The sequence below is a fragment of the Corvus hawaiiensis genome, chromosome 5 (genome assembly GCF_020740725.1).
Source record: "Corvus hawaiiensis isolate bCorHaw1 chromosome 5, bCorHaw1.pri.cur, whole genome shotgun sequence".
NCBI classification, from domain to species: Eukaryota; Metazoa; Chordata; class Aves; order Passeriformes; family Corvidae; genus Corvus; species Corvus hawaiiensis.
Genome location: NC_063217.1, coordinates 4,189,450 through 4,204,288, shown reverse-complemented (window position 1 = coordinate 4,204,288; position 14,839 = coordinate 4,189,450). Strand labels below are relative to the sequence as shown.

The following is a 14,839-nucleotide window of genomic DNA, read 5'->3' as shown; positions in this document are numbered from 1 at the left end:
GGATGTATTTAAAAAAAGACTGGATATGGCACCCGATGCCATGATGTAGCTGAGGTGCTAGGGCATGGGTTGGACTCGATGATCTTGAAGGTCTCTTCCAATCCAGACATTCTGTGAATTCTGTGAACTCTGTAAAGTTAACTATTTTCTTTTCAACTCTTCTTTTTCCCTTAAATTATATCAAGGTGTGTTTACAGAGAAGTTGTCATGTTTTAATAAATATTAAAGACTTCTGAAAATAAACCTCTTCATACTAATTACTGCTAAAAAACACCTTTCTCTTGTTCAGAAGGCAATAAACTATCTCAAACGCTAATAAACGAGAGGACACAACTTCGGAAATTTAAAATATTGCATAAATTATTCATACTTCAACTAAAAATACTAGAATAGCCATATACCCTACGTAAATGTATTGTACAACCAGAGAGCACATAATCATTTGAATTTAGTGACATTTATCTGGATTAGAATCTCATTTTCAACCATACCAAAAAAACCCTCACAGTCTTTATTAGAAATATAATGCAAAGCAAAAGCAAAACATTAAATAAATAATTTTAAATTGTTTTACAACTCCAAAAGAACTAGAATTACTGTATCATTGCCTTCATTTTCCAATTAAATTACTTCATTGTTATGTGCAACTGCCTTATTGCTCATGAAAAATCTGCTCATCACCTGGTTTGTCTACATAGAAAGTCTTAAGGAAATTTCAGCAGCTTCTTCAGAACCTCTGGCTTGTTTATTTCTTGAACACATTTTAATTCTGTTTAACATGTAAAACCTTCAAGCCAGAGACCATTTCCTAACATGGTTCTTAATGATTTAGAATCACAGAATCACAGAATGGTTAAGGTTGGAAAAAAACTCTAAGATATCAAGTCCAACCATAAACCTACCACCACCACCATGTTCACCGAGCGCTACATCCACAGGGCTTTTAACACTTCCTCAGCCAGTGAATACACAACTGCCCTTAGGACAAGGAAAATCCAATTTTCAAGGTAAATGCCACTGCAAAGTGTGATAGGTATTTTAGATAAACAATGTCACAACCACAAGGCAGCAGGAAAAACTGCCTTTGTGTAGAAGGCAGCACATGATATACTGAGGAACCCAGTTTTTCCGAGACGAGACTGTATAAAAAAGAGTGTTTGATGTATTTCTTTGTCAGAAGTGCCGGCACTACTGCGAAAACAAATGCTGTGTGCTCGCAGGTTTGGCTTCTGTACCTTTGTCCGTGTCTCCTGCAGTGCTAACAAGGCTGCTGAGCTCCTGTTTAGCAATAAATCAAATGTTTCTACCTGCCACAATGCTGTGTTACACAGACACACCATACAGCTGGGATTCAAAGGAATAAGAGTGTGGCAGTGCAATGCTACACTGCAGCTTTTGCTGAGCTGCTCTAGAGTGATGAAACAACAGAGAAATAATTCAGAGGGGGCTCCAGGAGAGCTGGAGAGAGACTTGGGACAAGGGCATGGAGTGACAGCACAGATGGAATGGTTTCCCACTGCCAGAGCCAGGGTTAAATGGGATCTTGGGAAGAAATTCTTGACTTTGAGGGTGTCGGTGGCTGCCCCATCCCTGGAAGTGCCCAAGGCCAGGCTGAACAGGGCTTGTAGCAGCCTGGGCTAATGGAAGGTGTCCCTGCCCATTCATCAAGAATGAGATGGTCTTTAAGGTCCCTTCCAACCCGAACCATGCTGTGATTCTCTGATCTTTTTCCCTCTGGCACACCAGACTGGACACACCCACAGCAGCTTCATGAGCATCCCACTCAGGCAGAAGTGCAGAACCACGAGCAGAAGCAACAGCCCCCACCTTCCCAGCCCCCTCTCCTGACTGCTCTCCAAATGTAAATGGAGATGCTGCTTCCCTGAAATAGTGCTGGTGTTCACTTCTCACATACCTAAGCTACAGACGCATCTCAGAGGTGCTAAATAAACACAGGCAAAATAGTAGCAAGTGTAGTCTAATTAGAACATTTCACTTAGTGCTCTTTCCGAGCTATTATATGTAACCTGAAAAAAATTTAATATGTTTTTGATTTAGCCTTAAGATATTCATACTTACTTTAACAAGAAAATAAGAAACCTGTAATAATTTGAATAATAATGCAGTAACTGTACTGCTACAGAAACGCATTTACTTACAGAAATGATAATTCGTTTTTTTAAGTGTGTTTCTTTTCTGTGTTTTTACTATCTCTAACAAATTTGTGTGGATGAGGGTTCACTACAAAAATCCCTTTGCAAATAAACTGGCCTACTGCAAACAGGTTAAATGTATTTGACAGGGAAGCACAGGCAGCAGTTGGTGCGTTGGCAAAAGGCTTCTGCTACCACCAAAAGAAGTAGCAAACTGCTGTGTTCAAACTACAAAGAGTATTTTTAATTGGTAATCTTTCCACAATACTAATTTACTATACAAGAGCATTTCGGGGGGAAAAATACATAGATATTAAAAAAATATATAGATATTAAAGAAATATATAGATATAAAAAAAATAAATCTAGAAGCCCACTAGATGGTGCTCCTGTACAGCAAATACAGCTCAGAAGCACCATTCCCACTGCTAAAGGGGAATGAAGGCAGTGAGATCCTAATCCACAGTTACCCAGCGCGCTTCTCTTTACAGAGGTCACATTTTTGCTATGCACTTGCTACCAAAATCCTGACATTTCCAGTGCTGTCCCTTGTACTCTGGAGCTGACCCTTTCCACAGTAATATATAAACAAGCCCATACATACACAGAAGGGGTTGCAATGAGCAGGGAAATGCAGCAACAACTGAAAAGAAAAGCTTGTTTGGCCCCTCAGCATCATCAGGACCTCAAAAATTTACTCTGATTCTTCCTCATTTGAAAGATCAGTTCAGCATCCTCAAACACATCTCTTCAAACAGGTGAAGCTTTGGGATTTAGTGTAAAATGCAACATTTTGCTGTTGGTCATTATTTTCTTAATATGCAAAGCATGACCAGTCTGGTATTTCCCTACTCAGGGGAGATCTGAGGAGTGCAGACAGTGACAGAGCACCTCACTACTGCATTGAAGTGTTGGAAACATTGGGGTGCAGCCTGGCTGCCTTCACATAGGAAATGTTTGGCTTGACATCATTGCAGGGTAAAAGCCACTTCAGCTGCACCAGGGACAAAAAATCCAACCTGTATTTTGGGGCTCTCAACGTAAGAAATTTGTGGACATGGGGAAATGAGTCCAGATGAGACCCACAAAGTTGATCAGAGGGCTGGAGCACCTCTGCCCTGGAGCCAGGCTGGGAGAGCTGGAGGTGTTCACCTGGAGAAGAGAAGACTCCAGGGAGACCTCAGAGCTCCTCCCAGTGCCTTATGGGGCTCCAGGAGAGCTGGAGAAGGACTTTGGACAAGGGATGGACTAACAGGACAAGGGGGAACGACAGGCTGGACAGGGCTTGGAGCAACCTGGTCTAGTGGAACGTGTCCCTGCTCATGGTAAGGGGTGGAATGAGATGAGCTTTAATGTCCCTGCCTACCCAAACCATTCTGAGATTCTACAGTTATTTCATCCAAATCCATACATGAGGTGATCTGAATTTGCAGCACACTTTTCCCCAGTGCATTCCTAGTTAAATTCAATATAGAACTGCTATTATACAGAAATTGCCATTTGCCTGGGCTAGAGCTACTCGAGCTCAACAAGTCTGGTTCCAAATTGCTGTGGGATGTGCAGTAATATTTTTGCAATTGTTTCTTATGAATTTCAGTAGCGAAACAAGCACATTTCAATTCTTACTTCGAAGCCCACATTTTGTCCTTTTCTCTGCAGCATCACAAATCACTTCATCGAAGAACACATTTACAAGCAAATTGCAATTCCATAAATGTTCTGCAGAAATCAGATTATCTAGCAGTTATTTGTCCAAAAAGGAACATTTTAAAGGTAGTCATTTAATGATAGAGCATTTCTTCTATCCGCTACGTTTCTGCCACATTTTGACAGCTCTTAATTTTATTATCCAAAAAAAGCAGTCTTTGCTATTGCTATACCCCGATACTTTGTCTTTTCAGTTTCTCTGTAATGTTTTCCCCTCATTACACACTTATTAGATTTTTCACTCCATTTAAGGTGCACTGCATTCTCTAGCCATGCAAAATATTCCTAAAGGAGCATTAATGTTTTCACAAAGTATGTTATGATAGACCATTTATTAATGATGAGCTGCATTTAACAGCCTGGAGGACAGTGACCAGTGTCATCAGACACTTTCTTTCTCATCAAATGTAGTCATCTCCCAAATGGTTGACTTGTTCTGTTCCAAAATTCATTAAAGATTGAGTTACTCTGCCTGTAATTTCTCAGTTCAAATGCTGCTCATGACAAAAAATAGTACCATTTCAGTACCCTGGGACCTATCTCAAATACATAAATACCTCAAGTACCAAAATCCATTTTAACCACCTCTTTCAAATCTCAACCATATCAAATCATAGAGTGTTGCCTGAGTTGGAAGGGACCCACAAGGATCAACCAGTCCAAACCCAGGCCCGTCCCAGGACAACACCAAGAATCCTACCCTCTGTCTGAGAGCATTGTCCAAATGGTACTTGAACTCTGGCAGGTTTGGTGCTGTGACCACTTCCCTTCATATTCCTTTAAATTCCTTTATAAACCAGATTATTTTCACACTCAGAAATCAGAGAGTAAAGGGGTGATTCACAGGCCCGGCAGTTCAAGATGTAACAAGGACCAACATTGCTGGACTGCAACTTTAAAGACAAAACACAGAGAAACAATAAATGCAATATTAAAAAGACAAAAAATGATAGAACATCAGATGAAACAACATCAGCTATAGGGCTTGCCTGTTTGGATTAACATATATTAAAAAGCAAGCACTATATATCCCTTTTAACAAATAAAGTATCATTTTATTCCATTGCTAGAGGCAGAATTTGCACACACGAACACAAAAGTCAGGGAGAAAGTCAGCTAAGCCAGCTCATCAGTGCTTTCTGGAGCAATACAGAAAACAACAGATATTTGCTTTTGGCATCAATGGAGAAAAAGGGTTTTGGTCCTTTTTTCCTTTAGATGTCTTTTCGTCCCCTCTCTAAGTCAGAGGATTTATAAATTTTATTTCATTTTACTGCAGATAATTCAAGTCTTGCTTCAACACAGGAATAATCCTTTTTATGGAGTTATGGTGCATGCATAGTAAACAGCTTTATATTTACAACGCCATTACACCCACCCTCACAGCACTGTACAAGAATGATTACCCTCATTTTTCATATCCAAATCTAAAAGAAATTACTTAGAATTGCATAAAATGTAAAGCATTGTAGGTTACCCAGTCTGAAACCCCTAGAATCTGAATTTCCACTGTGATTAGCACTTCTGAGGTGTTGTCAGCACATCCCACTGACACAGCTGCACTCCTGGGGACTAAGGAATTGTAATCCCAGTCCATATTCTGAGAGGAGGCACCCTCCTACTCACCAGAAATCCCAAGTGCCCAATAAATACTATTTTTGCCTGTCACTGCCCCCTCCCTATTCCATCATGGAGAACACATTCCCCAGCTATCTGTGTGCAGCTCTTGCTGTGGTAGAGACAACCATGGAATAACAAAATGGCTTGGATTGGAAAAGCCTTCTAGGATTGAGTCCAACTCCAGCACTGCCAAGGCCACAACTGACCCATGTCCCCAAGTGCCACACCCACATGGCTTTTGAAGTCCTCCACAGGTGGGGACTCCACCATGGCTGTGGGCAGCTGTGCCATGGCTGGGCACCCTTTGGGTAAAGGAGCTTTCCCTGATATCCACTCTAAACCTCCCCTGGCACAACTTGAGGCTGTTCCCTCTCCTCCTGTCCCTGTTCCCTGCGAGCAGAGCCCGACCCCCCCGGCTGCCCCCTCCTGTCAGGGACTTGTGCAGAGCCACAAGGTCCCCCCTGAGCCTCCTTTGCTCCAGGCTGAGCCCTCCCAGCTCCTTCAACCACGCCTGGTGCTCCAGACCCTTCCCCAGCTCCATTCCCCTTCTTTGGACACAATTATTCCTTTACTTTATATCCAGATACAAATATATATTTTTATATCCACATGTATTTTTACCCCTTTGCAGTTGCCAAACCCACACCAGTGTTGATGCCATCTATCTTCATTCCAGTTTTCACCCAGCACAGGTTTCCTGGTCCTTCTCATTGCATTTCTTCTCACTCAGTAATTTCACTCTCTTTTTATCTACCTCCCCACCACACTCCAGTTTGACATGCAGGTCCTGTCTCTGCTGTACACCATGAGGGCCGTGGGGAGGACACCAGATAAATCCATCCCACAATTTAACATGTGCCAACACAGCAGTCCCTCAATAACCAGAACAGATGAAACCTTACCAGATCAAAATTACCATTTCCTCAGTGAAAACGGAGTCTTTTCAGAGCTCACAGTAAGTTCTTCAAAAATTTATCTACACAGCTTCCATAAATTTGGCCAAGTATCATCAGAGGAAGTAAACTGTGCACCCCCATTCGCATTAAGAACTCAGAAATATTTCATGAGCATAAAATATATGCCAAATTTTAATAAGAAATTACTAATAAAACTAGGAATACCTGGTTTTAAATCATACAAGATTAAAGCAGGAACACAGAAGTTAAAGGACAAAGCAACAAGGCACTAAACACGTATCTTTTTCATCAATCATCTTCAAATAGGACTTTAAAGGAAAAAATCTAATAAGGAACAGATTGTGAACCCTCCTGATTTCTACATAAATTATCTCTGAGAAGCAATAAATGACAACTGTCTCCAAAACTTTGCTGCTAATAACTCACAGGTGACTTTATACAACACACCAATGCATAGAGTGTGACAATTATCTTAAGACCTAGTTAAACACAAAGCCTGAAGTGCTTCAGATGGGTAGAATAATTGTTTGTGTTCCACGTGATGATATTTTGATTGAGAAAATATTCAGATTATTTACACTGCAGTCATCTGAAGCACTAAGCCACAGAACACTGATTCCAAAATTTGAAATAATGAAGGCTGAGAAGTGCTAAAAATTATGAAAAACACCTGTGAATTTATTTTTAGTACAGAAGAATTATCTTGGCATATATAATGCAGGGTTTAATAATCACTTCATACCAAATACAAACCGATCTCAATCAATATGACTGAGACTGTAAAATAAATATTCTGTAAAATTATTTTCATTAGAAAATACAGACTTCCTTTCCCTTGATGAAGTAATACACTGCCACCATAAAAAGCAATTTTTTTTTTCTCCACGACCTTTTTACTCATATCATGGTTTTACTAGTCTAGTAGTATTTCTTGTTTTCTTGCTTGTAAAACATAAAGGTAAATTCACAATCATCCCACTATCAACAGCTATAAATTTTGACTTTCCCTGGAGTTTAGGGAATGTCATCTCTGTTGCAAAATTAGTTGTGAATAAATCTCATTCAACAGCTAAGCAGTGAGTTAGAAAACGGATAATATAATTGTTTCAATCTCTGTATCATTGTAAGAGGAGAAAGTTTTCATTTCGTTTCCTAAAATAAGAAAGAGAAAATTCCCCAAAAAGGGTGTTTTTCCACATGTAATTATGAACAGAACACGCTACTATGGCTGTACATCTCCCACACACATGCATGACTTCTGCAACATCACGGAAAGTGGAAAAGACTTTACCTGAGGAGAAAAAGGATGAATATTCTCATAGAGGCAGGGGACAATATCAGATGTCTCGCACAGTCTTCACTACATTTATTTTCAGTAAGCACAGCGACTCTCTTTGCATTGAACAACAGCCTTTTTTCCAGAAGGCAGCAGCAGCATCATCAGTTTGGGACTGAGAAGTCACATGTTTTCTGTCCCTGTTTGTCAAACCTTTGCTGTCCATAACGTGCTAAGTCCCACACAAAAGCTGGAGCACAGTCAGACCACACAGGGATATTATTCCCAGGATCTTACCAACCAGGAACCTGTGAGCTGAGAAGACCCTGAAAACCGTGAGGAATTCCCTAAACCTTAACCCACAGTAACTGTACAGGAACAACCACAGATGTAAGAACAGATGCAGGAGACAAGCCCAGTCCAACATGCCATGAGATGAGCCACCTGCACTACACCTCCACTTGCAGCCCTACATGCAGCAGGACCGAGCAGCTCCTGACTGCAAGTGACAGATGCTTGGATTGCAACCTTGTGCCTTAATCAAAGTGAAAAGGACGCCATTCCCTAATAATAACTTCAACAAATCTTTGCCTTAAGTCAGAACAAAAGACGAAAATATTTTCAGAGATGTCAGCCATAACCTTTTTTTTCACTGCCTAAAGAACAATCCTCACATATGAGGCAGGGAAAAATCATCAGATAGGACTGCTAATGAAATTAACAGCTAAACAATCAGCTGTCAAGGAAGCTGCTTAAGTGAAACTGTATCTGTTGCTGGAATAGAGGCTGAAGCACTCTGCCCACAGCTGAACTGACTGCTATTAACTCTGTTTGAAAGATGCTTTTTCCATACCTTTGATTAACATAATTCATGATTCAAGTTGAATGCTAATGTTTCCAGGATGCTGAGCTCCATCACCATCCTCATTTTTTTGTCTTGTCTTCCTGACTTGCCGGACAAACAAGATTTTACCATTCAAGCAACCCCAGATCTTGGTCACAAAATTAAACTGCCAGATTAATCAGACTCTGCATTTTCTAGACCTATGTACCTAGATTTGTCAAAGATCCTATGGATAACAAGAACTTATTTTTCTCACTAGCCCAGCCACTGCATATGAGCACAAATAACTCCTTGTAATTCCAGCCCATTAGCAGCAAACAACTATTCCTCCCTAAAACCAACACAAATCAGTTATCTACCCTTTGCCTCTGCAGTTTGAGGAAGTGGATGTCAATGAAAAGGGGAATTTGAGTCCTGTACAAGAACAATTTAGTTAAAAGCTCTGTAGACTGTGTGGAGAAACGCCTCATTTTCCACACCCTGCTGATACTCACATCAAACTCATTCAAAGCAGCAGCAAGCTCTCCTATGCCAGTGTGGCCCTTGCTCTCATCGGTGGGCGAGGTGGCCTGGGCAGCATTGGAGATCCCAGCAATTGCTTCCTGCACTTGCTTGAAGACGTAGTCCCTGTTGGCCCTCGTGGCTGCAACATCGGGGTGGCGGAGGAAGGCCTGGGAGGCCGTGTACAACATGGTGGCGTTCTTCTTCAGAGCCCCTCGGGCCGCGGCCATCTCGTCCCTGCAGTGAGGATCCTTCAGTTCCTAAACGAAAATACAGTTTTTAGAGCTGGAAATGAAAGGTTTCGTGTTAGAATGCATTGCCTTGAGCATCCAGGCATAAACGCCGTGCAGTGACTCGGCAGAGATGGAATCTATGGCAGAATCCACCATAAATCACTGAAAGAATTCCCCTCCTGCCCAAGGAGGTCTGGTCCTTCTGTGTCACTACAGCTGTTACATTCTGCTCACAATATCTTACCAAAGAGTCACTTCTCTTTTGCAAAAACCCACAAAAAATGTATATAAAACATCCGAAATTCCTCTTCCTCATCAGCTGGATTCCTTGTGCTGATTCCATAAAGGCAATGCAAGTGCAATGCTCCTGTTGCAGCAAGTGCCTTATTTTTCTAATTACTATTCCCATGTCCTTTATAAAATTATCATAAGGGAGACCTTTAAAAAAAAATCAAAATAAAAGCACTACATAGATGAATATTATAGAATCACAGAATCAAAGAATTAACTAGGTTGGAAAAGACCTTTGAAATCATGAAGTCCAACCTATGACCTAACACCATATGGTTTTAGTTCTTAAAGACCTACTAAATATGCCTCTCAACATTTCTATTTTGCTTCCCTTCATATTTTTTCATATTCCTCATATGATTTCAGAGTTTGTATATTTAGTATATCATGACAGATATTTTCTTTTGTTTCCCCTGGAAACAACAATCAGATACTGCACAATATGTTATCAGAATTATGTATTATTGTTATTCAACCCAGGATTTTTTTTTAAATTATAGTGCATATCACACTGTCCTTGAAAGCCTTACAAACATTAAGGCAGCCCTAGCAATATTCATAAGGAATAACAAAACATTATTAATTCTATTTTAAAACTATGAACAAACCAGTCTGGAGAGCTGAATAGTTAATGTTTATGTTCACACATGGAGTCTATCACACTGGAAAAGGACCCAGGTATTCCGGATTTAAAGGTTCTACCCTTGATTAATTTCAGCCACACATAACTGACAGGTAACATTCTTCAGAGAGAATTTTTTGCCATATTCTTGTATCTTCAACAAGAACTCAACAAATATAAACATTAACTTCCACATTTTTCTCTTTTTCCCATATTTACAGCTCTATTTCCACAGGGGAAGTGTCTGAATGCACAGAAGAGCTCTTTTCATACAGTGACTAGATTCTACATTTTTAATTTATTTGTCTTAGTCATATGGTTTGCTTTTACATAGTCCTGCAAGGAGCAGGGAGATGGGCTTGATGATCCTTACAGGTCTCTTCCAACTTGATATATTCAATGATTCGATTTCAGTGAAATTTCATGAATGCTATTATGAAAATGCTATTTTTCATGAAAATGCCCCACAATCATTATTCAGAAGTACATTGCCATGATTGCAATTAAGAAAATAAGGTAAATAGGTGGATGAATACGGAAAGCCAGCTTTCCAAATCCAGTGTGCTATGCAGGACAAAGATGACACATCCTTGAATTACTGGTGGTATTCAAATATAATTGAAGATGGAGAGACCTTATACAACTCCACGGTGTCTTAAAAGGAACAGTGTGCAGGGGAAGGTTATCTTTATTGCAAAGTTGTAAAATGACCGGCCTTGAATAAATGTTATCGTGACTTTCTGGTCTTTTTTTCAGCTGCCTTAGCAATGAATAAATTGATAAATGAATAATTTTTTAAAAAAAAATCTGAAAAGTATTAATAATGATTTTAAGCACAAAGGAGATTTCTGTTCCTCCTGAACTTGAATTATACTCAACTAGCAAAGAGCTTGTGCTTTACCAGCTGTCAGAGTGACCTGAAATCTGCATAGGTTAGAATTAAATGGGAATAATCATTGAATTAAAACTATCCTTAACCTCCTGAGTCACTTCCCTTCTCACCCTTCAATCTGTTATTAATTGAAGCTTCTTGGAACATAGTCTTAAAGAAACTGCACTTCCAAAAAACTTCACTGCATTCAAAAATAATCAGTGTGATTAAATTATAGGCCATGACACAGCAATTAGTAGCTCATTGTACATTTTAAACCAGACTTGGACATAAAACACAAGAACTTTAGAATGCAGATGGACTTTTCCAGCCACTCCTGTACTCACCTGTTGTCGTCTCGCAGCAACATAGTTCAGTTTTACCATTTCCTTCCCAAATTCCTTAAAGCGATTGGCTAAATCTTGTTCATTTGTTGCATTTTTCACAGCTTCTAGTGCCTCCTCTACCTACAATGCAAGAAATCAGCTCTGTCAGCATTTTAATCCACTCTTTGAAAAGTCTGTGACTATTCCACCCAATACTCTCTTACATGGACCCAATTTCGGTTTCACATCCATCACTGTACAGAGGCTTTATGAAAGTCCCATGAACTTTAATTAGGTTTTTAATAGAGCAGCTGTCACTCTGCATTACTGCCCATTTACTGTGCTTTAGGATCATGTAAAACTAATGTCAAAGATGTAACTGTATCATTTCCCCACTCATCAGATGAAATATTTAATGTCTGAGGGGTTTAAAACAAAATACACGAGTATGTTCTTAATGTGTGGTACAGGCTTTATGGGAAAACAAAGAAAGTTATTCATTCTGGACAAGAAATATTTAAAAAGGAAATTCAAACTTACCATTAAGACTTAAATTTACCCTGATAAATCCAAAACACTGGATCTTTGTGAAACAAATGATAGCTTCAACCCAAAATATTTGTATTATTTCTTTTTTTCTCAGCTCTGAGCTTCCCTTCTTTAGTTATTTAACACTGAGGAAAGAATCTACCCAAGAAACCACACCCGCACTTACTCAGTCATGCTGCAGCTAACAGGCAAAGATATAAAACCCCAGTTATACCAACAAGTTGATCCAACAAATGTATTGTGAAACTTTATGCAAAGCAAGAAAAAATATCTGAAGGGATAAAATGCTCTTTTCATGCAATAAGTAAAGGAAACATTACTGTGACTAGATGGGAACTCAGAGTTGTACTTCTCTTCCTCACAAGATAAAAACACAATTCCAAGCAAAAACATTGAGAACTGAAAAGATTCTACTGCTCCCTCTTGGTAAAAGCTGTTGCTGCAGTTCATAAGAACATGCATAACAGATGTTCCCCCAAAAGGAAAGGGCTTACTGGGATGGGGACAAGCTCCTGTGCATAAGCAGAGGTTTGCAGCTCTCCAGATACTGCTGGGAATCAATAAATTCAGCAGTAGCTGGTGTTTAATAGTTTAGAAAGGCACAATTATGTGCAGAACCTGTCTTTTATTGCTTGAGTTGCTCTGTGTTTTCTTACCACTGAGACTATATTTTTATTTTGGGCTTTTACCTACTTACTGCAGATTTACAAATTACAGGGCAATAGAGTAGCAAACTCATACATGTCTATTGGAAAATGCATAATTCAGGAACATAAATTCATAGCTGTTACATTGGAAATTATCAACCAAGTTACTGCAGATTTACAAGCTTCAAACTTATTCCGAATCCAAATTACCTCTTCTTTTGCTCTTAAGGAGAACAATGTTTTCTAAAAATGAACTGACTGCCTTACCAATGACACAAATTGCAAAAGCATGCAAGAACTTCTTGCAAAATACAAACATTTTCCTTTCTTATCAAGAAACATTTACACTAGAAGTTTCATCTTCAATATGTTTGTAATGCTACGCACAGACATGATGAACTGACATACGTTTTTCTAAGTCCTGCTCCATATTAAATAGAATTCCTGAAAAATTTGTCACAGATTCCACTCTGATAATCAGATTTCCAAAGATGCTGATCATACTCTATCGTGTCAGTCAGGGCTCAAGACCACAGATTCCAAAATGAAGAAATCAGTTATGAGAAATACTAGAAAGGACAGGAGCACAAGCCCCTTTTTAATGATATTTTAGTTTTTATTATTGTGATTTCTTTTTAACAAATTCATATTGGAGCAAGTTCTCTATCCTTGGGAAAACACGACTCAGCTGAATAGATCTGTTCCTCTGATTAACCAGCCTGGAGTTAATTACAAGAGATTCATAATTCTCTATGTGCATGACCACATACTAATAGTGGTACATGGTTTTTAAATGTGTTACAAAAGCTTCTGCAATAACCACTATTTCTAATTTTAGTAGTGCAAAAAGATAACCTGAATGCAATGACCAAGAGCCCTTCCAGAAAGCACCTGCATATATTCCCTCTAAAACACTACTTAAAATGCACCATTTCCTGGGAAGCCTCTGACATGCTTTCAGAGGAAACTGATTACAGCACAATTCAGCATAAATCAGGCTTCATTACTCTGACATGCAGAATTATTTTAGTTCATTAATTTTATGGGTAACTTACACACGTCTTTGAAGGTTACCTTTGAGTCAATAGATGAGCTGTTCCTTCATCAATTTTGTATAGTATAACCATATTTTCCCCTAGTAATTTATTTGTCTAAAAGTAGTTAGCATTGTAAAGTGGTAAGATAAGGATATTTACATGTTGAATTCTCAGAAATAAATTACCCTTTTTAACATGAAAATGAAATTCAGAGTTAAGGTCCTTATGCTGAATTTTGCTCAAAACAGAGATTGCTGACTTCTTGGAAACAGAACTTTTAATAACATCAGATAAATGCAGAGATTACAAACCACACTGCCAGACACTGCCCTTGCAAATCCAGGGTGTAAACTGTGCAAGTAAATACACCCACTTACAAACCAGCATTGGACATTTGTATTTTACAGAACATTTCTCTTCGCCTATGAAAGAGCTTGAACACAAATTTTCATCATAATGTTCAGAAAAAAACTGTTGTTTATGATATTCAAGTGTTGGCCTTGCTAGGAATGGACAATTTGAATTACAGTTCCATGGAGCACTATAGAGAGGAAAAATTAAACGCATATTTGAGAGAGACACTGCTTACACTGCACGTAACCAGAGCCACGTGCTGACAATTCTGAGAGCAGCATTTTACTCATTAAAGCAGAGCTCACTAGAACCTGTGCTGAAAAATCGGCCTCTTTCCTTATGGAAACTGTTTTCCAGCTATTCAGGTTATCTGCACAGTTTGCAAGTTGAAGGGTTCTCACTGTTTTTCCAGAACATGAGATTGCTGTACAGTTACACTGTTAAAATGACAAATTTAAAAAAAAAAAAAAGAAAGTATTTTTTGAACAGTTGCTAAAAAGAACCAACTCTCCATCTCCTCTGTTAAACTCACACATGCACTCGGCAGGCTTTAAATACTCTGTATATTATTTTCTGCACAATTTTGTTTTGTTTCAAAGGTTTTTGTTGATTTGTTTATGCAATAAAAATATAACAGTGCAACAGCTAGGCAGGGTGGAAAAATGTATTTCCCAGTTTCAACCGAAAATCTTTTTAATACTCCTGTATAAAAATGGGAATGGTGACAATCAAAAGTGAATATAAATCTGTCCAAACTATCTGACAATTTTTAGTTCCTCTTTATTCTTTGGTAAGACAGTTGTACTGTTGTCTCACTCCAAATTAAACATTCAATCTTTAGATATATCCAGAAGTCATGAAGAGAAAAAAAGAAGAGTAGACAACTATAGT

At 38.9% G+C, this 14,839-nt stretch overlaps 1 protein-coding gene across 3 annotated transcripts in view; it reads right to left on the bottom strand.

The window, feature by feature from the left end:
- The window catches only part of CTNNA2 (catenin alpha 2), a 462,414-nt gene that overhangs the window by 335,163 nt on the left and 112,412 nt on the right, over positions 1 to 14,839 (bottom strand). For all 3 annotated transcript variants that reach the window (XM_048304875.1, XM_048304874.1, XM_048304876.1), the window contains exons 5-6: positions 11,383 to 11,502; positions 9,012 to 9,278 (exon numbers count right to left, since the gene is read on the bottom strand). In XM_048304875.1, coding sequence (XP_048160832.1) covers positions 9,012 to 9,278; positions 11,383 to 11,502 — 387 coding nt within the window. The remainder of the gene's footprint in view (positions 1 to 9,011; positions 9,279 to 11,382; positions 11,503 to 14,839) is intronic.